This window comes from Molothrus aeneus, chromosome Z, assembly GCF_037042795.1.
Source record: "Molothrus aeneus isolate 106 chromosome Z, BPBGC_Maene_1.0, whole genome shotgun sequence".
NCBI classification, from domain to species: domain Eukaryota; kingdom Metazoa; phylum Chordata; class Aves; order Passeriformes; family Icteridae; genus Molothrus; species Molothrus aeneus.
The window spans coordinates 28,401,888-28,423,452 of record NC_089680.1 but is presented as its reverse complement, the minus strand read 5'-3'; the positions used below and the strand labels follow the sequence as shown (position 1 = coordinate 28,423,452).

Genomic DNA, 21,565 nt, shown 5'->3' with positions numbered 1-21,565 from the left:
GGCCTTGGCTAGGCATTCCAACCGAAGACCTAGCCCCCCTTTTCAATTTGTTGAAAGGGGGAGAGGAGCTCAGCTCTCCCAGGTCACTCACCCCAGAGGCCCAGGCAGCATTGGAGAAAATCCAGGAATCCATCTCGGCCAGGCAGGCCCACAGATATCAACCGGGTCTGCCATTCAGGTTCATCGTTTTGGGGAAACTGCCACACCTACGTGGCATGATCTTTCAATGGGACAAACCAGTTAGGGGCAAGGACCAAGGCTTGAGAGACCCTCTTCTGATTATAGAGTGGGTTTTTCTCAGTCATCACCGGTCCAAGAGAATGACACAGCCACAGGAGCTGGTGGCAGAACTCATCCGCAAAGCAAGATCGCGGATCAGGGAGCTTGCAGGCTGTGATTTTGACTGCATTCACATTCCCATTCAATTGCGATCAGGCCAATTCAAAAAGAAAACCCTTGAGAGGCTGCTTGAGGAAAACAAGACGCTACAATTTGCACTGGACAGTTACACTGGTCAAATTGCTGTTGATTGGCCGGCCCATAAATTATTTAATCAGGATGTCCAATTCACATTATCAATAAAAAAGGTTCAGAGTCAAACCCCTTTGAAAGCCCTGACCGTTTTCACTGATGCGTCAGGAGCATCCCATAAGTCCGTAATGACTTGGAAGGATCCTCAAACTCAGCAGTGGGAGGCTGATGTTGCTAAGGTGGAGGGTTCTCCACAAGTAGCTGAGTTGGACGCTGTCGTCAGAGCCTTCGAGAGGTTCTCTGAACCATTCAATTTGGTTACAGATTCTTCATATATCGCAGGTGTAGTGTCCAGAGCAGAGAACGCAGTCCTTCAAGAGGTGTCTAACATACCTTTGTTCAATTTGCTCTTAAGGTTGATTACTTTAGTCTCCCACCGAGAGCAACCTTTCTTTGTGATGCACGTCAGATCACACACTGACCTGCCGGGGTTCATCGCAGAGGGCAATTGAAAAGCTGATGCCCTTGCTGCCGCAGCCCAGATGGCCCTATTCCCTGACATATTCAATCAAGCAAAGATTAGCCACCAGCTGTTCTATCAGAATGCCCCTGGCCTCGCTCGTCAATTCCAACTCACGCGAGAGCAGGCCAAGGCAATTGTGGCTACATGCCCCCAATGCCAATCTCATCAGCTTCCGTCCCTCAGCTCTGGGGCAAACCCCAGAGGCTTGTCTAGCTGTGAAGTGTGGCAGATGGATGTGACTCACGTCCCCTCCTTTGGCCGGCTCAGTTATGTTCACGTCTCTGTTGACACTTTCTCTGGTGCTGTCTATGCTTCTACCCAAGCAGGGGAAAGAGCAGCAGATGTAAAAAAAGCATCTTGTGCAGGCCTTCGCTGTTCTGGGCATCCCTAAGGTCATCAAAACTGATAACGGCCCAGCGTACAAGTCCAGGGAGCTAAGGAGCTTCCTGCAGCAATGGGGAGTAGAGCACAAGACCGGCATCCCCTATTCCCCAACAGGCCAAGCTGTGGTAGAGAGGACCCACCAGAGCCTGAAAAGGGTACTCGAACAACAACGAACGGCTGTGAAGGTGGAGTCCCCTCACGTCTGGCTGTCGAAGGCACTCTTTGCCATCAACTTTTTGAACTGTTCATTTGATAACTTAAATCCCCCAATTGTGCGGCACTTTGGTCACCATGAGCAGCTGCACCTAAAGGGCAGGCCTCTGGTTTTAGTCAAAGATCCGGAGACCTGGGAGACAGAAGGGCCATACGACCTGGTCACCTGGGGAAGGGGATACGCCTGCGTATCCACCCCCTCAGGTTTAAGGTGGGTGCCATCGAAGTGGGTCAGGCCCTTCCTCCCTAAGCGGTCAAGACAAACCGGCAGTGCGGCACAGGTGGAGGAGGCCTGCTGGAGAAGGAAGCGCAAACCCTCCTATTCCAAACCTCACCCCACTCTGAGGGCAGAACCAAACCTCAAGCTTTGTTTTGTTAACTCTGTTCTCTTGCTGTTTTAGTTATTCCCTCCAGATGGCTCCCTGTTCAGTTATGTTCCTGCTGACCTTCATTCTGTGGCCCGTTATCCCACCTGTGAGCCCGTGGATCATCCCCCAGCCAAGGGCCAATGTTTGGAGAACTCTTGCCAACGCCCTCGGCCAAGAACACATTTGCCTCAGTATGACATCAGTAGAGGATGCGATGTCGACCTGCCTTGTGGGGATTCCTCTCTCTCCCGACGAGTTGCCCTCCCCTTTCAACTCTTCCCTTGTCCCATTCGTGACCCAAACCCTTTCTCACCGTAGGAATCCCAGCAATGTCTGGAGGGACGGAATCAAGGGGCTGGCCCCTTTGACCTCCGAACCTCCAGAACTGGATTTGCTCGGCTCCGCTAATGCCTCGCTTTGTTTTCTGTTTTGGTTTTCCCCAGCCCCCTGGGACAGCAGGTATACTCGTATAAAACCAATAAAGAACGAATACGTTGCTGCCCAGTGGTGTGAGACGGCCGTTGAAATACCCATTGCATCCACCCTGGGAAGCTAGCCGCTGTCCCTGCCCCGGGGAATTTTCTTTATTTGTGGAGAGCAAGCGTGGGCAGGCATCCCCTCTCGCCTGGTCGGAGGTCTTTGTACTTTGGGTCGGCTGTTGCTGTTTACACCCAACCTGACCAAAATTAATGATTGGAAGGTGAAAAGAGCCGCCCCGGAATCAGTCCGGTCCAAAAGAGACCTTAAGGATCTCGATCCGGAGTGTGACTCTGAAATTATCCATTGGTCCAAGCCAAAAATTGTAGCTGTCACCTTGTTTTTACCTTGGGTGTCGGTGGCTAAGTCACTAGGAGAATTGGCTCGCCTAGAGTGTTGGGTTGCTAAGCAAGCCAATCTTACATCAGCCACCTTATCAGACCTCCTATCAGACGAGGAAATGACGAGGAAGGCAATGCTCCAGAATAGGGCAGCAATTGATTTCCTGTTGCTTTTACATAACCATCGTTGTGAAGAGTTCGAGGGCCTCTGCTGTTTGAATTTATCATCCCGGGCCGAAGACGCGAGAGCCTCCATTCAAAAAATGCAGGACATGGTCCATCAGATCAAGCAAGACACATCGGATTGGCTGGGGGACCTTTTCAAAAACTGGGGCCTCACCGGCTGGATTGGCTCAATCTTAAAGACAGCTTTGCTAGTCCTGTTGGTTATACTTGCAGTTTCGGTTGCGTCAACGGTTGTTTGGAGATTAGTTAAAGGACTTTTGGTTAAGTTGACGTCCCCCCCTAATGTTAATCAAGTGTCGGCCGAAGAAGACGGACAGTCTATTGAGTTACAAGAATGCAGTAGTTAGCTTTTTCCAGCAGCTCTGTTCACACTTGTGGAGTTAATTCCTGGCTCTTTATTCAACAGCCACTGTGTTCTGTTAAACAAGGAGGGTACTGTAGCTGTAGGATTTGGGGAAAGAGAGGGAAAAACAAGAAATTAGATCCCAGACATACAAACTTACCACAATAGGTTGTCGAAAACACTCATCCACAGCTGCACTGCACAAGCTGCACAGGTTGATCCTATAAAAATATTTCTGGCATCTAGAAACGCATAAAGTGTTCAGGGAAAATTTGGTTTTTTCTGCATTCCAACCAAATGCAGGTATCCTAACTGTAAATGAGACCTGTAAATGGCAGGTGAAGTGTGGCTAAACAATTATTTCCCTTTCTTCTGTCTTCCAAAAGGCCAAATTTCAGCCTTCCTAATCTTACTTTACCTTTTCACAGACACACTATACAGCACTGGGGTGTCGTTATCGCCTAGAATCGACATATGGAAACATTTCACACTATATCTCTGCAAGAACAGACACACCAAGCAGAAAATAGGAAGAAGGGCTGAGGCACTCTTAAACTACTTTTGTAATCTTGAGCTTTTCAGAATTGGGAGTGGACCTTATATAAATCAAAATAGGGATGAGGGCACCTCTTCTACAGGTCTGTTATTTTTACTGATATCAAATAAGAAAAGACAGGTCAATATACATGCTTGAAGTAATCTTCTTCCTGCACATTACCCTCTTATCAATTAATTGAAAAGTTTCATAGGTGTCTTTACTTCCAGGTAACATAAGGGGAAACAGAAAGGAAGCTCATCTCCTTGTCCCAGAAGTGTGGTCTAAATACAAAACCATGGTCAAGCCTTCTAACTTTTCAAGAAGCACTTAAAAAGGGTAACTTTGAATGTTTGTCCTCATTGTTACATCATCATACAAATCCTAAACTGAAACAACTTTTTTTCAACGTGGATAAATTAATCTAGACCCTTCTGGCAATATTCCTTAATAAATTCTGCATTACTAGTTCTAAGCTAATTGTATAAAGGAAAAACGTCCAGCTGGCTGTGTGTCTTAAAGATCTCTTAGAGGACATCCTTAAGGAAAAAACTCAAATGGACACCACAGAGAATATCAAGTGACACCAGTAACTGAAAGTTACTTTTACCCCTTTCCATATGTTTGCTATGCTGTACTAGCACAGACCACCACTAAGCCATGTTCCCTATAAGCATCATGTTTTTGTGGTTTTTAAATACATACAGGGATGGCTACTCAATCCCTTCCCTGGGTAGCCTGTTCCAAAGCTTGACAAGCCTTCTGGTAAAGAAATTTTCCTAACCTAGACCTTACCTGGAGCAACCTGAGGGCTGGCTCCTTTGGTTCTACTGCTTGTTACCTGGGAGACCAGCCCCCACTTCACTACAGCCTCCTTTCAGGGAGTTGAGTAGAGCAGTAGGGTCTCCCCGGCTTCCTTTTCTCCAGGCTAACCAACACAGTTTGCACCTGCTCAGGACCAAACTGTGCTGGGGATCACTCACCCCTCACACACACGGCACTGACAGTTACAGAGTCTGGGGCAGGAATGAGAGAGAGGAAGATGTCTTGTTGATTTGAGATGCAGATCTTTCTGCAAATAACTTTAAAATTGAAAGACGGGTTCACAAAAGGCATACTCTTATACTTGCCAGTTCAATTCAGTCAAGCAAGGCAAATAATGTATATTAAATTTTTTTTTTTTTTACACTTACTGGATATTAATGAATAGACAAACAATATTTTTTAACACAAAACTCCTTTTTTTGTCAATTTTAAAATGTTACGGTATACTTCCCAACTCTTCCTTTCAGAATCTGTGATTTTAACATATTTTGATCTCCAGTTGATCATTTCTGTACTTCCCTTTGGTATATTCATGTAAACTGAAGTACTTACTTCAGTTCACTTCCCCCCCCCATCTTTTTACTTTATGTATTACTCTACTTTTATATTTGCTTTCATGTCTTCTTGTCTCTCCTATCAAAATAGATATACAAAACATTGTGTGAGTACCATTTACAGGAGCAAAATATCGGCTCTTCAGAAATATTAAAGAAGCAAACTTTCAACACTTAGAGGAGCAACAGATGAAAAATTTCATCCCAAAATGAGATTTTTTTTAAACAATCCTCATGTTTAAATATATTCAGTTTAAATATTTTTCCTCCAAAACCTTTCCAAGCAGATCACCACATGAGAACCATGTGGTGCTTGCACAAAGAACCCAATTATGGTAGAAGGCTTAGAGAGGGATTACAAAGGATGGGCTTAGGGTGCTTTGCATCTATGTGATGCCTCAATAGAATTTGCATCTCAAACTGGAATCAAAATGACCTAATTCTGAGTATGGAACTGCCTGGGCAGACTTTCTGGAATAGTTCACACCTGGGCCATCAGGACAGCTTTGAAGCAAAATCATAAAGTTGCATTTGTCTAAGCCATCTGCTTTGGAATGATCTCCTGGAGTAGGGCTGTACTTTCCAAAACTCAAGACCACTTGGGAAAATGTTAGCCTTTTCTTTAAAGTAAACCAGCAGAAAAATTATTAACCCAAGAAACGATGGTGCTCACCAGGGTTCAAATTTATTTGTCCCTGACTTACTTTCACAAGCTGCCTTAACAGTAATTTCACTTACTGGTAAAAAATCAAAACAACAAACCTCATCTTGCCTTCTGTTTGAGCATGCCTAATATCAGCTAGATCTTGTGAAGTATTTTTTGCCAGGCTGAAGTCTTCTTTAGTACCAAGCTTGTGTTCCTGATCCTTCACCTTCTCCCTGAGAAGTTAACCAGACTGGGTTTCTCATCATTAGGCCCTTTTGACCACCTCTCTGTTGTGTTCTCATGGCTTTTCTCTGCAACCTTGCATTGGATTTAAGTGGCAAAGTCTTGTAAAGGGAGACAAGGTAGAACAGCACAGGTGGCTTCTGTGAGAAGACACCAGAAGAGAGACACTGTTTCTCCCTTCCAGGGAACTAACTCTGCTCAGCAACTTCAATAGATACGGCTGGCTCCTGCTTTTCTACCATGACTGCCCTACACTCCAGCAGGTGAACAAGGCTGTAGCAGCCAAACTGATGTGATGAGACTGGTATGGGATTTACCAAAGCCATGGAGATTAGCATGTGGGGCTGAGAGCCCCACAGGACCATCATTCCCTGTCTACCTCAAATTGAATGTCCTTGGCTACAGCCCAGATGCCAAAACCATCCTTGTCAGTGTGGGCCCAGAACAGCAATAGAAGCCATAAACAGCAAGGACACAGAGTCTGCCAGATGGTGTGACTGTAGCTGGCATGGCCAGCATGGACTGTGCTGCATCTGTGTTTCACTGTGCTTTATGCAGGAAGGCTGACACTGCTTGCGAGCACTTGGTTTATTGGGCTTGCACTTGGGCTTACACTTTGTTGCTTACCCATCACAGCTGTAACTGGATTGGATGTTCAGCACCCAAACCCATGCATACTGCTCTCTACTGAATGTTTTTTGGAAGGACCTGTTGGCAAACTGATGCAGAGAGCAAGGTGTCAGTGAACTTTCCAAAGAGGCATATCCCATGGGGTATATTTCTGTGAGCTTTTAACAGGCAGTGCTGGAAGCCAAATGTTGCTACCTGCCACAAGGCCTGCACACCCTCATCCTACCAGCAGAGAATTCACTGGGGCCTGTCAGGAATGTCCAGTCCCACCTTCTGCCTCCCTTCCTGCTTGGAACTTTCGTGGGTGGTGGTGAGGCTGTCTAAAGAAGCTGTTCTATCCCTGGAAGTGTTCCAGGCCAGGTGGGATAGGGTTTTGAGCATCCTGCTCTAGAGTAAGATATTCAGGCAGGGGAGTTGAAACTAGATAATCTGCATAGTCCCTTCCAACCCAAAGAAGTCTATGATTCTGTGATGCTACATTGCCCCTCCACTGTCCACGCCCTAAGGCCACTGTGACCAAAACACTGAACCAGCTGCTCTGTGACATCAGCCCTGGGGCCAAAGGCACTGCATTAGTTGGTGGCTGCACTAAATGAGCCCTCACTCCTTCAGCACATGCCAAGGCAGTGATGCATTTGCTGTGCCTCCTTGTCCTACTGGCCATGTGTAGGTCTGTGCTCAGCACATGGCACACCTGTGGGTAAGTGGCCTCAGGCTCTTGGAGGTAGTTTAGACAACATTTGAGGGGTGTTCCCTGTCCCCTCTGGCCACATTACAGTTTTGTGAGCTCCATGCAGGAGCTTCAATTCCTTGACAGTGCCCAAGCTGCAGCACAACTTGTCTATGGAGGCTCAAGAAGAAACAGGAGTGGACAGACACATGGCCCATGGGGTTCCCTGGCTCTGCTGTCCATGCAAACAATGCCATGTGGGGAGGGAAGCTGGCTGACCTTCAACCTGAGCAGCAGCAAGCCATCAAGCAATGACTTTCTGTTTACAGAGGGACCTGTGGTCTCTGGCCCATGGCTGCTTCCTATGGCCCCATGGCTTATGACTATGACCCCATGGCTCCAGACTATGGTGAAGTGCATATCATTGGTGGCACAGATGTCCAACCAGGAGCCTGGGGCGGGATTGTCAGCATCCAGGATCCCTGGGAACCAGGCACAGGGCACATCTGTGGAGGGTCCCTCATCAGCACAGAGTGGGTCCTCACAGCTGCCCACTGCTTCATCAATGCCAGGTAGGGAGCAGCAGGGAATGGGTCTGTCTCCACTACACCAGCAGGTACCCTGTTGGCAGCACCATGGGCTACTCCCATCCTGTCTCCCTGCAGTATGCCCAATGTCTGTGCACTGCAGACCCCAGCTGAGACACTACTCAAGAGAACACTCTGTGATCTTGTCACTGCTTCCTAGAAGCCTCTAGGTCAACGTTCTCAGAGCCTAAGTCATGCTAGGGCAGTCATACACGCTGCTTTCTTCTCTGACTTGCAAAGCAGAGGATGGGGAACTCCTGTGCTGCTGCAGCACATGGCTCTGCTCCCTCTCACCTCCTTCTCCATGTCCTTCTTAGGAACACCAGCACATGGCATGTGGTGGCTGGAGCTACCCGGTTGACTCAGCTGGGCCCTGAGGTGCAAGTGCGCCAGATTAAGCAGCTGCGGGTTCATGAACACTATATTCCTGGTGAGGAGAGGAACAACATTGCCTTGCTGAAACTGGACCAGCCTGTCGTGTGCAACCACTACGTACAGCTGGGCTGTGTGCCTGACACCACATTGAAAGTGTCAGAGCTGGAAGCCTGTTACATTGCTGGCTGGGGTACTACTACTACAAGAGGTGGGTTCACAAAAGGGACACATGCCCTCAGGGCAAACTTGGTACGTAAGGGAGGTGGGTTGGGCTTCCCAACAGCAGAGGCCAAAGCCAGAGTCAGGCTGTAGGATGTCTGCCTCTGGAGCGGTAGTCCTGGACCACTCCCCAAAGCCAGACAGAAGGGGGAAAGCAGAGCAACATGGTATTTGCCTAGGGAACCCCAGGAAAGCCCTAGGGACCAGGGATTCATCCACCAACAAGAGAGGAGAATGACCAAAGAACTGCTGTTTGCTCATTTCTTTCTGTGCTCACAGCTCAAAGACCAAGTGATGTGCTGCAGGAGGCCAAGGTCCACCTCATAGATGTCCAGCTCTGTAACAGCAGCCTCTGGTACACAGGGGCCATCCACACTCAAAATCTCTGTGCTGGTTACTCAGTGGGTGGCATCGACCCCTGCCAGGTAGGAGCGTGAGACAAGCCACTCAGCCCCCAGCAGCACAGGCAGCCTGAGCAGCACCACCCCACCACAGCCCAGGGCCTGTTTTGCGGCCAGTCACTCACAGCCCCAGCTGCCCACCACTGTTAGGGCTTCCCTCCCCTTCCCCTTGCCCAGTGGCCCCATTGTCCCAGGGACATTACAGCCAGAAAGCATATCTAGTGCTCTTGGCTGTCCAGAGGTCTAGATGCTAACTCTGGAACATCCGTGCTCTGCACATCCGGGATTACTGTGCAGAGACAAGAGACAACCCTACCATACAAGCCCCTCACCTACTCCCAGCCAAGGTTCTGGAGGCTCCAGCACCTGGGCTGAGACTTTCTCTACCAGGAATACAGCTCTGTCAAGAGCTGTGAAAGAGAAGGAGACAGCTCTAGTGCTGGCAGCAGCTACCCAATATTACCTTATTCCTCTCTTGCTCCACTGCAGGGTGACAGCGGTGGTCCTCTGGTGTGCAAAGATAACAATGCTGCCTTCTTCTGGCTCGTTGGTGTGGCCAGCTGGGTGAAAGGCTGTGCGGGAGCAAACCAGCCTGGCGTCTACACCTCCGTTCAGCACTTCTATGACTGGATCCTGGTCCAGATAGACCCGCAGACAAAGAGAAGGGCATCAAGACATTCTATGACTGCCCCAACCCCCCCTCAGAAGCCAAGACCAACACCAACACCATTGGACAGGTTTAGCTCCTCTCCATTTTCCCTCCAGAGGTTGGTGGAATTTTTTACTCAGGCACAGGAGCTCCTTCAGGTCTTAAGGAGAAAACTGGCTAAAGAAGCAGTATGAACAGGATCCAGTGCAGGCTGCAGTGGACCATGACCATTTTCTTTTGGAGCAATGTCTGCTGATCCAAAGGCAGCCTCAGTGTCTAAGGCCTGCCCTATCCTGCTCATGCTTCTCCTCTGTGTGCATACAAATCCTGAATCTGACTTAGTTGTGGAAATAAAGTTGTCTGGTTTCACTGTTAACCATGTTTTCAGTTCCATTCAGTCTCCCATGCCAGGCAAGGATTTCCACACCTGGTACATGCTAAATCAGGCTGAGGACAGACATCAGGCTCAACAGAAAATAATCAGTTCAAAGGACTGAAACTCTGCTTGGTCAGAGAAGAGGGCAAGGGTGCAGTAGAAGAAGGGAATACAGCTCACAGAGCAATGAGATCCTAGAAACAGCACTTGGAAGTCTAAAGTGTCTTAGGCTGCCTACTGGTGGGACAAGTCTGTGTTTTTGCACAGTGCACTAGGGAAAAAGTGGACTCTTTCATGGAGACATGGTTTGTAGAAAGAACCAAGCTTTGCACCAAGGACTGGATAAGGAACTTGACATCCAGTCACAGATAGTACATGGATAAATTTCAATTAATTTCTATACTGTTATTTGAGGAACATGCTGTGCTTATGACTATAGCGAGTGAAGGTGTGTTCATGTTTCACTAGAAAACATCCAGTCCAGATGACCTGGAAAAGCAGAGAAGGACTGGACTGTGCTCATATTCATGGAAGGGGTGGTTATGGATACTTGGGTGCCAGTAAAGGCATTGCTCTGTCTCTGTCAACCTGGTTTGTTGTTCACAGTAGCTGTGTAAGTCTCTGTGTCTGTTTCTCTGTCAGTGTACCTTGCTCTCTGGAATGCACACAAGCACAGACACACAGTTTTGTCCTTTGGGAAGCAGAGCTATACCTAACAAATAGTTCAGAGCTATCAGCTACCACAGACACTACTCATCTCTGATGTTACTTCCAAACTGAATTATTATTCCAAAATGAATTATTGTACCAGCCAGGCAAAGTTTATCCATCTCAAGAAGTCTCATCATATATAAGCCAAGTTAAGAATTCTTTGTTATTGTTATGAAATGCAGAATGAGTAATAAATTGCCATTATTATGGTAATGATATCATAACTAGTGGTTCTTAAGTAAAATATTAACTTGAGTAATAGAAGAACTATAGGGCTGAATAGCGCTGAATTTTCATTGCTATTATCTATGCACTGAGAAAGAAAATTCCTTTAGGAAAATTATGACTAAGACCTTTTCAAGAGCTTGCATTTCTTAGCAGTTCTCACCTTCCTTTCAGTCTCATAAATACATGCAGTGTGAGTTGTGAAAAAACATGATGACAATCAGTTTTCCTAAAGCCAGACTGATATGATTGCTCTAACATTTTTATTGCAGTATAAGGATGGAAAATTTCAAGCAGAAAAAAAATAAATCTAATAATCTATTCAGAGGAACCATAAACCACCATTATCTAGCAGTATCACTGAGATGCCTCTATAATGCAAAATCCATAGCAGTAAGAGTGATGCCAGACTGCATTTTCCTTAAGAAACTGCATTTGCGCTATAAACACTCTGCACATCTTTTTGAGGATATCCTATTACCACAGGAGATAATGATCAACACTTCATACCTTCTTTTTTGAAATGATACTAAACAGTAAGTTGCAGACTAAAACTACTAAGATATCATTACTTGCCAGAGATGATTGTTCCTTGCAGCTTGATGATTTTTGTGTTTCCTACAGTATATTTTCTTATATTAGATACTTATATAATGGCATTTCTGATGGACATGAGGAACTGTATGTAATTACATGCTCTTCTGTTGTAATTTGAACCCCTGGGAACTGTGTTAGTAATGATATTTTCTTTATCCACTGTTCTTCTATAGTTTTCTTCAAAATTAATTCTTTCCCCAATTTCTTTAGGGAATCTTACTTCAAGCATGGTCTCTACTAAATACTGTTAATTTAAACGACCAGACCTGAATCATAAGAAAGGTTAAAAACAAAGCATGAATGCAGTAAGATTTATTATTTTTTCTCTCACACTACATTTGCCTGTGCTCTTGGACAAGTCTCTGAATTGCCTTTCTAGGGTATTTTCTAAGCTATTGTTATATATACTTAGCAGCAGGACGAAACACAGCACTAGCTGCTGAGAATAAAATCCCAGCCAAAACTGGGACAAATGCACTACATGAATTATCTGTTCTTGCAACAGTGAACAGTGGGAATTCAGAACTGGAACTTAAAATAGTATTAATTTTAGGTGCAAAACTACCATGTTTTAAAGAAAAAAACTGCAAAGAAACAAAACATGCTACATCCTTCAGTAACCCACATTGATAATAAACATGCTCAAAAACCAAGCAGTTTGAACTGGACTATTTCGTGCCACGACATATTTGCAATCTGAGATGCCTATATACTTTCACTGCATAACCAGTATCAAAAGAGGCCTCTAGGTTTTACAGTGCTTTTGGTACAGGCAGGTAGCAAATGGCAGGGCTGAGGAGTAATGTGCTCTGTTGATATGTGAATGGTGATACAGAGCCAGAAGATAAAGACATAGAGTGAGGGGATATGAAATTCATAATAAAACCAAGGATGGGATACTTTTTTAAGAAAAATGTCTTATTTCTGAAATGACAAACTCTCATTTAGCACAGAACAAGACAATAACGTGAAAAACATCCCTGGTTTAAATGTTCCTTGTACTGAAAAATTGTATTTAGCACTTGTGCACTGACATACATTTTCTTTTCTGAAATGTCCTGCTGTTCGTGTTAGCATCTTTTTCTAAAACTACAGTGGCCTTGTTTCCTTACTGATGGATCTTTACCAACAGTAGAATCCCATGGGGTATTAACTATTCCAGTAGTTAATTTGAATGTCTTTGCACAGTGGCTCCAGGTATGGTCCCTGATGATAATCTTTTCTACTCCCATCTTCACAGAATCACAGAATTGACTAGGTTGGAAAAGACCTTTGAGATCATCGTGTCCAACCTATGACTGAACACCACTTTGTCCACTACACCATGGCACAGAGTGCCACATCCAGTCTTTCCTTAACACCTCCATGGATGGTGACTCCCCCACATCCCTGGGCAGCCAATTCCCAATGACCCTTTCTGTGAATAAATGCCTCCTGATGTCTCCCCTCCCTAACCTAAACCTCCCCTGGCACAGTATAAGACTCTAGTCTCTTACCCTGTCACTGGTTGCCAGGGAAAAGAGCCCAAGCCACATCTGGCTACACCCTCCCTTTGGGGAGTTGTAGAGAGGGATGAGGTCCCCCCTGAGCCTCCTCAACAACCACAGATCTCGCAGCTGCTTCTCATAGGACTTGTGCTCCAGAACCTTCACCAGCTTCATTGCCCTTCTCTGGACATGCTCCAGCACCTCAATGTCCTTCCTAAATTCAGGGGCCAGGAACTGGACACAGGATTTGAGGTGCAGCCTCACCAGTGCTGAGTACAGGGGGACAATCCCTGCCCTGCTCCTGCTGGCCACACTATGGCTGGCACAGGCCAGGATGCCATTGGCCTTCTTGGCCACCTGGGCACTGCTGGCTCACGTTCAGCAGCTGTCAGTCAGTATCCCCAGGTTCCTTTCTGCCTGACCACTGCCCAGCCACTCTGTCCCCAGCCTGGAGCTCTGCCTGGGCTTGTTGTGGCCAAAGTGCAAGACCTGGCACTTGGTCTTGTTGAACCTCATACTGCTGGATTCAGCCCATTGATCCAGCATGTCCAGGTCCTCCTGCAGAGCCCCACTATACTCCAGCAGATCAAAACTCCCCTCCAACTTGGTGTCATCTGCATTTGCCTGTGGTGGACCCTAACAACTCAGCAACTATGATATTGCAGCCTTCCTTATTAGAGGAGATGTGATATCTTGTAATATTATCAAGGGGGGAACATTTTTAAACTAAAACGGGGTAGGTCTAGATGAAACATGAAGAAGAAATTCTTTACTGTGAAGTTGGTGAGACACTGGAACAGGTTGCTCAGAGAAGCTGTAGATGTCCCATCCCTGGAAGTATTCAAGGCCAGGATGGATGAGCCTTTGAGCAACCTGGGGTCTAGTGGAAGTGGGGATGGACTAGATGGGTCCCTTCCCAACACAAGCCATTTTATGACTCTATGAATGTGATTAAAACTTTCAACATTTTGCATTTCCTCCTATCCAAATAGTAACAAATGTTAAAATGTTTAAAAAAAAAACTTCGTACACTTCTAGCAAAAGGGAATGACATTAGGGAAGAAGAATAGGTATTTGTTGTAATCTCACAATTTAAGCAATTTAATCTTTCTTACTTTTACTAATCCTGTTTCCAGGATGGAAATCTTGGCAAAAAGATAGAGAAGGATGTGGGCATTGAGGTTTAGGAGGTACAGGGAAAGGAGCAGGTAGGGAGTCACGTGCTGCAGAGTGATTTCAGCCAATGATAGCTCTTTGGGGACACAAACCAAAGTGCCAGTACTGAAAAACTGGCTATCATTCCCCAGGGAATGGGTCTCTGGGGGGTAGCTGGAGAAGCTGCCTCCAGAGTCTTGGAATGGCACTAACTCAGCAGGGAGCTGGGGGAATTGCAGAGAGGACAGGAACACCAAGGATGACTGAAGCAGTTGGCAGTGGGAGGGCACTTGCCTGGGACAGAAGGGGGAACCCTCATGCTAAGGACCTGCATGCCTTTCAGGGACAGGGTGACATCTATTGAGGGGACAGGGTTGGCAGGAATGCTGGGCTCCCATGGCCCTGAGGGTCCCACCAAGCCCTGTTCCCCCAAAAGTGGGGGTTGTGACAGCTCTGGGGCTCCTGAAAAGCTCAGGAGCCCCCTCTCTGGTCCCAAAGAGGGGTATCCCAGAGACAGGGATGAGGTATCACAGACCTGATGGTCCTGATGAGCCCAACTATCCCTCTCAAAAGATGTGTCATTACCCTGGTTGTCCCACAGAGAGAGGGTGTCACTGCACCATGGTCTGAGGTAATGGGGGGTGTGTCATTGTCCCCAAAGTCCAACCAAACCCAGCATCCACAGGAAGACGGTTCTCATGGAGTGGGATGTCCAGGGCCATGCTGCTGCCATTCCACCACAAAAGGGCAGCCGTCAGTGGGCCAACACTTATCCCTGCTGGAGCCACCATCCCCTGAAGGTCTGGGGGAAGTAATCATTCTAGCCCTCTCCGAGGCCAACTGGTCTCCATTTTCCCAAGCCTGCACATCCTGCCAGCCCAGACTGGCATCTACCTTACAGCCCCAGATTAGGGAGTACCCACCCCACGCAGCCAGCATTGTAGTGTAGTGCAGCACTGTGTTGTAGTACTGGTCAGGGTCCAGGCTTGTTCTCTCTCCAGAAGGAGTTATACTATCCGTGTGAAAAAACAATCATAATAAAGAAGACGAAAACAAGATGCATTCCCACACTGAGGAAACACTTCCCACCCTCCAAGCTTCAGGGCTAGGATGAAGTCCCTCCTGTCCCCTGAGGTTCAGCCACAGTGGGAGGTGTCTCCCCAAAACCTCAGAAGTCCTTGAGGTGGCTGTAAAAATCCCACCTTCTGAGCTTGCCCTCACAGGTGAAGCCTTTGAAGTAGAACTTGCACAGCCCCTCCTTGAAGTCCATGTAGTCCGTGGACCCATAGTCTTGTGGTCTGCAGCGTCGAGACACCCATGGCCCTGTCAGCATCTGCAGCACAGCCCTCAGCCCGACCCATCCGGGGCACCTGTTGCGTTCTGCTGTAGTGAACTGCGAGGACTTCTTTTAGTAATGCATTTTTGGGAATGAAATTAAGCCAAACGAGGCAAACATTGTATCTGTAAGCTGTTTACGGGAACAAAACCGAAAAGGAGCTGCCCAAATGAAAGACGAAATAGACAGAAAAGGAGGAAGGAAAACGGAGAAGGAACGGCGGAGCCGGGAGAGAGAGAAGACAGAGAGGAAAAGAGGGGGTTACCCCGAGCGAGCCAGGGAAGCGCTGTCGGCGTCCAGGCGGCGGGGCTGTGCTGTGCTGTGCCTGCCTGTGGAGGGGCCGCGCCAGAACGGGCGGGCGCGGCTCTCGGGAGGCGCAGCCCCGGCGGCACCGGGCGGAAGAGATGGAGCTGGTCAGAGACACAGGGAGGCAGGGCAAACGCGGGGGCAAGCAAGAGCCGGCGAGGGCAGGAGAGCCAAAAGGCAGGTTTGGAGCCAGGGCAAAAAGCGTAAGACTCAAAAAGCCCCCACTCCAAAGCAAGTTTCGAAAAGTCTCAAAAAACCGAGCCTCAAAAACAAAAAGCACAGTCTCAAAAAAGCCCCGGGCGCTTGTTACGCAGTTACTTTTTATGCCCTGCCCCCTCCCCAAGCCTGCCTGCCGTCAGGAGACTGCTGGTCCAGTGCAGCCTTCGCCACCCGAGGGAAGCAGCCCGTCTGGGGAGGTCAGTGTCCCCTCTGCCTGTCCCATGCGAGGTGTTGCCAGGCAGAGTCTTTCCCGAGACAGGGCTTTTCCTCCTCACCTCCTGCACGTGCACACGTGCAACCCCTCCCCCATCTGCCTCTGACATCCGTTGTGAAGCGTAACAGAACTAAATTGGCTCCTCACAGCATCCATGATGTCGTATTCTGTCTTCTGTCTTTGATTAAAAGGCAACAGCTCTCAATATGTGTATTTCCGTCTGTTCATTCAGAGCCTTTGTAACCTTTGTTCTGCGTTAGGACTCCACTAGTTTTACTGCGCAACTAACAGCTTCAGCAGTCAGTGGAGTAAATTTACACTATAGTTTGCACTGCAGGACTTAAATTTTAGTTGCTTTAAAAATATTAAACTTTTTGTTCTGGAAAGTTCTTTGGTATGTATTCTCGGAATGTGTACACAGACTGGGGATTCCCAATGCTCTCTATTCTTGTCAGAAATGTCTTTAAACCCCACTGGTAAGATGTCCCTTCCCACTCAAATTATACTTCACCACAGTATGGCAATGGCCTACTGCCCTCCAATTAGTATCCAGTTCTGGCAATGGTGACCATGAGCTATTTTCCTTACTGTGATTTCTTTAGGCTAAGCAGTGAGATGGATTTTTCTTCCAGTGTTTTTCTTGGATGCAAACTTTCAATGCACAAATTTCAACATGCCTTCAAATTCTCAGAAGCTGACTTTGCAATTTGTAATGATACTGTTTAATGTAGGGGCTGGACATAATTAAATGTTTACAGTAAAACAGATAGAATGTCTGAAAGAGCTTACATTATGGCTTGTTTCATATGTCACCCTTAAACTTTACTTGCTGTACTGTTTTATCCCCTTACAGGGCCATTAAGAAGTGTGGATAAAAATGTTTTTCTGTTCCTACTCTGTTAGATGTAAGTGAATATTTATCCATTATTTTTCTAATCATAATGCTGATAAACAAATGTAATAACAGATTTATAAATAAAGACAATAGTTAACTAAATTACAGTAAGATATCACAGGTGCAATTACAGAAAATTCACATAACTGAAGCAAAAGCATAAACACAAATAAGATCTAACCAGTCCAATGGCTAATACTAATGAATAAAGAAAAAAAAAAGCCAACTATTTCAACATAATTATTTGAAATATTGATCAAGATGCTAAACAGCATTGATTTAAAGCTAATGAACATTTGGAATTCCAGTTTGGAATTCCAATTTGGCATTCCAAATGTGTTCTTAAGAAACAAAACCTGCTGTTATGATTTTTACATTTCAAAAAAAAAATAAAGACAGTGCAATTATGCTTCATTCAAGGGGGACAGTCAAATCTTGGGGAAAGTCTATACTCCTTTTGTCATTAGGAACATTGTAACATAGTTATATCCTTCCACCAGCTGGATTCCATGGCACTTTTACTGATGTCATGCACACATGGCAGTGAAAACACTAAGCAGTCCAACAATTTAAAGAGTTATATTTAATAAATGATTTATAAATGGTTTACAGGTTGAAGGTGAGAATTAACCTTTTTGAGTCTTGTAGCATTTTGGCCACTGACCTTAAGTAGAGCCAAAATGTCACTGAGTCCATTCAAAAACACTGTTCTCTGCTGTAAGTCGGCCCATGATGAATGGACCTGCAGCAGACAGGTCAACAACAGACTGTTCCATTAGAGTACATGCCAGCTTCTTCTCTGGCACTTAAGGATGTTTCTTCATGTTGCTCTTATCCCTGCTGGCAATTTGTCTAAACTAAGAAGCCTTGCCTGTTACAGACGTCCAGGTGTGAGTTCTGCTTCTGCTCCTTCATAGTGTGGTGTGCAGGTATGTCCCTGCTTCTTCCTTTGCAAGCCTGACAAACTCCTCCTGACCTCCCTTGTCTTTCTGTCTTGTTGTTTATCCAATTTATGTCTCTCTTTTCCAGGGGGAACACATGACCACACATCAGGTCGGCCACTGGAAATGTCCTGCACAAAGATTACCAAAGAGTCAGGTCCTTTATCTACAAGCGTTTACTGCCTACATTTTGATTCTTGCTCCTGGGAGGTAGAAAACCTGAAACAGGATCTATTGTATGCTAGCCAGTTTGGGGGTTGTAAATGTCTTAATTCAAATACAGAATGCACATTAAATGATGTTTCCAAGGCAACACTGTGACTGCTCCATAAAAAAAAAAAAAAAGAAAAATCTTAATGTTTTATGTTCTTAGGTATTTGGATTTTCTAAACTTGGCAAGTTTGGCAACAGTTTTCTGGCCACACCAATTGTTTTTTTTTAAATCTTTCACTAGTTTTTTCATTTTTTAAACTAGATTTTCAGCTTTTTGTAAAGAAATCAGTGGAACTGCAACAGTTAATGGCACCAAAGAACAATCCCTTTCTTTTAAAATATAGATTAATGTCTAACAGTTTTTCTTCCCTCTGCATTTTGGCAGAAGGTCATTTGGCTCTTCAGATGGTCAATATGCTTTTACAGGACTTCAGTGTGCTGGAATGAGGCTGTTAGGAATGGAGAAAATATTCTATTCGTTCTTCTATCCATCCATCCATCCATCCATCCATCCATGCATCCCTTGGGTCATTCACCTATTAGCCTATTTTTAGATCTCCAGTTACAAGTTTGAGCATACACTATTACTCAGAAGTGGCTGACCTTTAAGAAGCTGAAAGAAAAGTAATTTAAATCAGCCAACAAAACTTGAATTTGGCACTGAATGAACCATTGTGCTTCTGCTTCTCAGTAAATTCATAGATCAGTGGCAACTACAGCTTGTTTGCCACAGAGATGCCATGCTGGTGCCTTAGCAGCAGTATAAAGACATCACAATATGCAGTGATAAGTACTATGTGGGATCTCATTAGGCAGAACAAGGGACAGGGACATTGCATCATCCCTAAGCAACCTGGTCCCACAGGGGGTCACAGGTCGAAGTGAACTCTGCTCACTCTGCAGTGTTACAGGGACTTGGGTGAATGGAAGACAGTAACGTCACAGCAGTGACAGTGACATCAGCTTCAGAAGAGGCACACCATGCTTGGCAGGCAGTGAAGCAGAGCAGAAGTTTTGCTGGATGGCTGCAGCCCTAGACACAGTATAGGGCCACCAGTGTCTCTTTAAATTTATTTCAATTCAGATAAGCATTTCTTCTTGTATGTGTCTGATTTGCCTCAGTTTTTAGAAGATGCTTTCCTTCCCAGGCTTCTGGGGTTTCTGGAGTCTGGGCACTGTCTTTTCTCCTCTTCTAGCACTGGCTGTGCTCCCTCTCTTGTGGCTGTTGTCCTGTCATGATGCTTCTGCCCCCTGAGCAGACAACTAGGATGTTTCCTGTGGCTGTAAGTGGTCCCCTGCACAGTGAGTTTCCAAGATTCTTTAATGATATTACACTTAAAATCTTCTAGTAACTGGTGGTTTTTATTTTTAAGCACACTTCAACTATACTTGCCAGTTGCTGTTCCCACTTGCAGCACAAAGTAAGATGATATGTATTTGGTGAGATGACAGTATACAGCATTTGTCATTTTGCATTTTCCTTCAGACATCTCTCTTCTGTGTGCTTTTAAAAAGATTGAGAAACCCTCCCATTCCTTCCCTTTCTCTCTACCTTAGAAAATATATTTGCATTAAGTACAATTAAGGTCTGACTGACTCCCTCAAAAGAGGAACGTGTCTTTAGGAATGTAGTTTAAATGCTTCACATGTCAGAGGCACATTAACTGTGGTTTATGATCATTTCATGGAATTCGTCTTCTTCATGCAGAGGTTTACCATGGCCACTTCAAGTAAAATATAGAAAGACAGTGTTGGTCAGAATTTACAGAATTCACAGAATCACTAGGTTAGAAGAGACCTTAAAGATCATTGCGTCCAACCCATGCTCTAACACCTCAACTGAACCATGGCACTGAGTGCCACATCCAGTCTTTTCTTAAACACATCCAGGGACGGTGACTCCACCACCTCCCTAGGCAGACCATTCCAGAACTTTATCACTCTTTCTGTAAAAAACTTTTCCCTAATATCCAACCTATATTTCCCTTGGTGCAGCTTGAGACTGTGACCTCTGGTTCTGTCAGTTGTTCCCTGGAGAAAGAGACCAACTCCACCTGACTACAGCCACCTTTCAGGGAGTTGCAGAGAGTGATAAGGGCCCCTCTGAGTCTCCTTTTCTCCAGGCTAAACACCCCCAGCTCCCTCAGTCGTTCCTCACAGGGCTTGTGTTCCCAGCCCCTCTCCAGCCTTGTTGCCTCCTCTGGACAATTTTTTCATTTACGTCCACTATGAGGACATTGGGGGAAAAAACCCCAAAAGAAGTCAGTAATTTACAATTGATGAACTGTGTGTTGCAACAATTAAACTTCTAAATCTTTATTTAAAGGAGCTCATATGTGTGGTTTTTGGCTCTGATTCAGGGGAGCTGAGCCCAGAAAGCAGCATTATGATCATCTAATCTGAACCCCAGAATCACAGAAGCCATAGAACCGTCTCTCATAGGTCCTGAACACATTAAGTTTTAAATAAATTGCTCCAGCTTTTCTTTCCATGTATGGCACAGCAACTGTGACATCTGAAGGACCCATGGTACCCTTAGTACCACGACTCAGTGAGTTGCAGTAGTAAATTTGTGGAAGGACACCTGAGGCTGTGAATTAGGTGCCTGTTTGGGTACTGTACTTAAACCTCTAAAAAAGCCTTGCAAGTTTGAAGTGGTATGTCTTACTTCACTTAGTTTCATTTGCTCCTCACTATTATGAAATGTTCTTAAGAGGAGAGAGATGACAACACAGACAAGATTTGGGTAGGAGCTGTCCACCCAGGTGGAGCAGACAGCAATGAAGTAGTGCTGACCATGTGAATCAGACACAGCCTTTTTGCACAAGCTTTACAAAACTCTAGGCTTTCTGAGCTCATTCACACCCCAAAATTAGGAAGATCTTCTGGATTATCTCATCTGTTTCCTCTTGTTGTGCTAATGGAGGGCACCAATGTCACATCCTCTCTGCTGGGCTGCATGATGATCACTATCCTGCCTATCCTCAGCCGTCCCAGTAATGGCCCAGGTAATCGTGCTACTGTTTGCCATGCCCTGGGCTGGGGAACTTTTCTTTGGATGAAAGCTGAAAAAGGTCTTTAAGATATCTAAGGTAGGCCTCATGTTAGCACATCTTAGTGTTATCAGAAAAGCAACATGGCCAAGAGCTATGTAATGTGAGTCATGTGAAATAAGATCAGAAGCTAATTTCAAACAAAATAAACAAAAAAGAGAGACAGAGCCTGATGAAATACTATTTGTAGGAAAAGG

At 45.7% G+C, this 21,565-nt stretch overlaps 2 protein-coding genes across 2 annotated transcripts in view; one reads left to right on the top strand and one right to left on the bottom strand.

Annotated features, from left to right (window-relative positions):
- The window catches only part of PUM3 (pumilio RNA binding family member 3), a 74,644-nt gene that overhangs the window by 39,530 nt on the left and 13,549 nt on the right, over nt 1–21,565 (bottom strand). The gene's annotated exons all lie outside the window — the stretch shown is intronic.
- Nucleotides 6,996–9,834, top strand: LOC136569361 (acrosin-like). The gene is made up of 5 exons (XM_066569757.1): nt 6,996–7,099; nt 7,739–7,981; nt 8,314–8,579; nt 8,870–9,015; nt 9,481–9,834. The coding sequence occupies exons 1-5, from the start codon at nt 6,996–6,998 to the stop codon at nt 9,832–9,834; spliced, it is 1,113 nt and encodes a 370-aa protein (XP_066425854.1).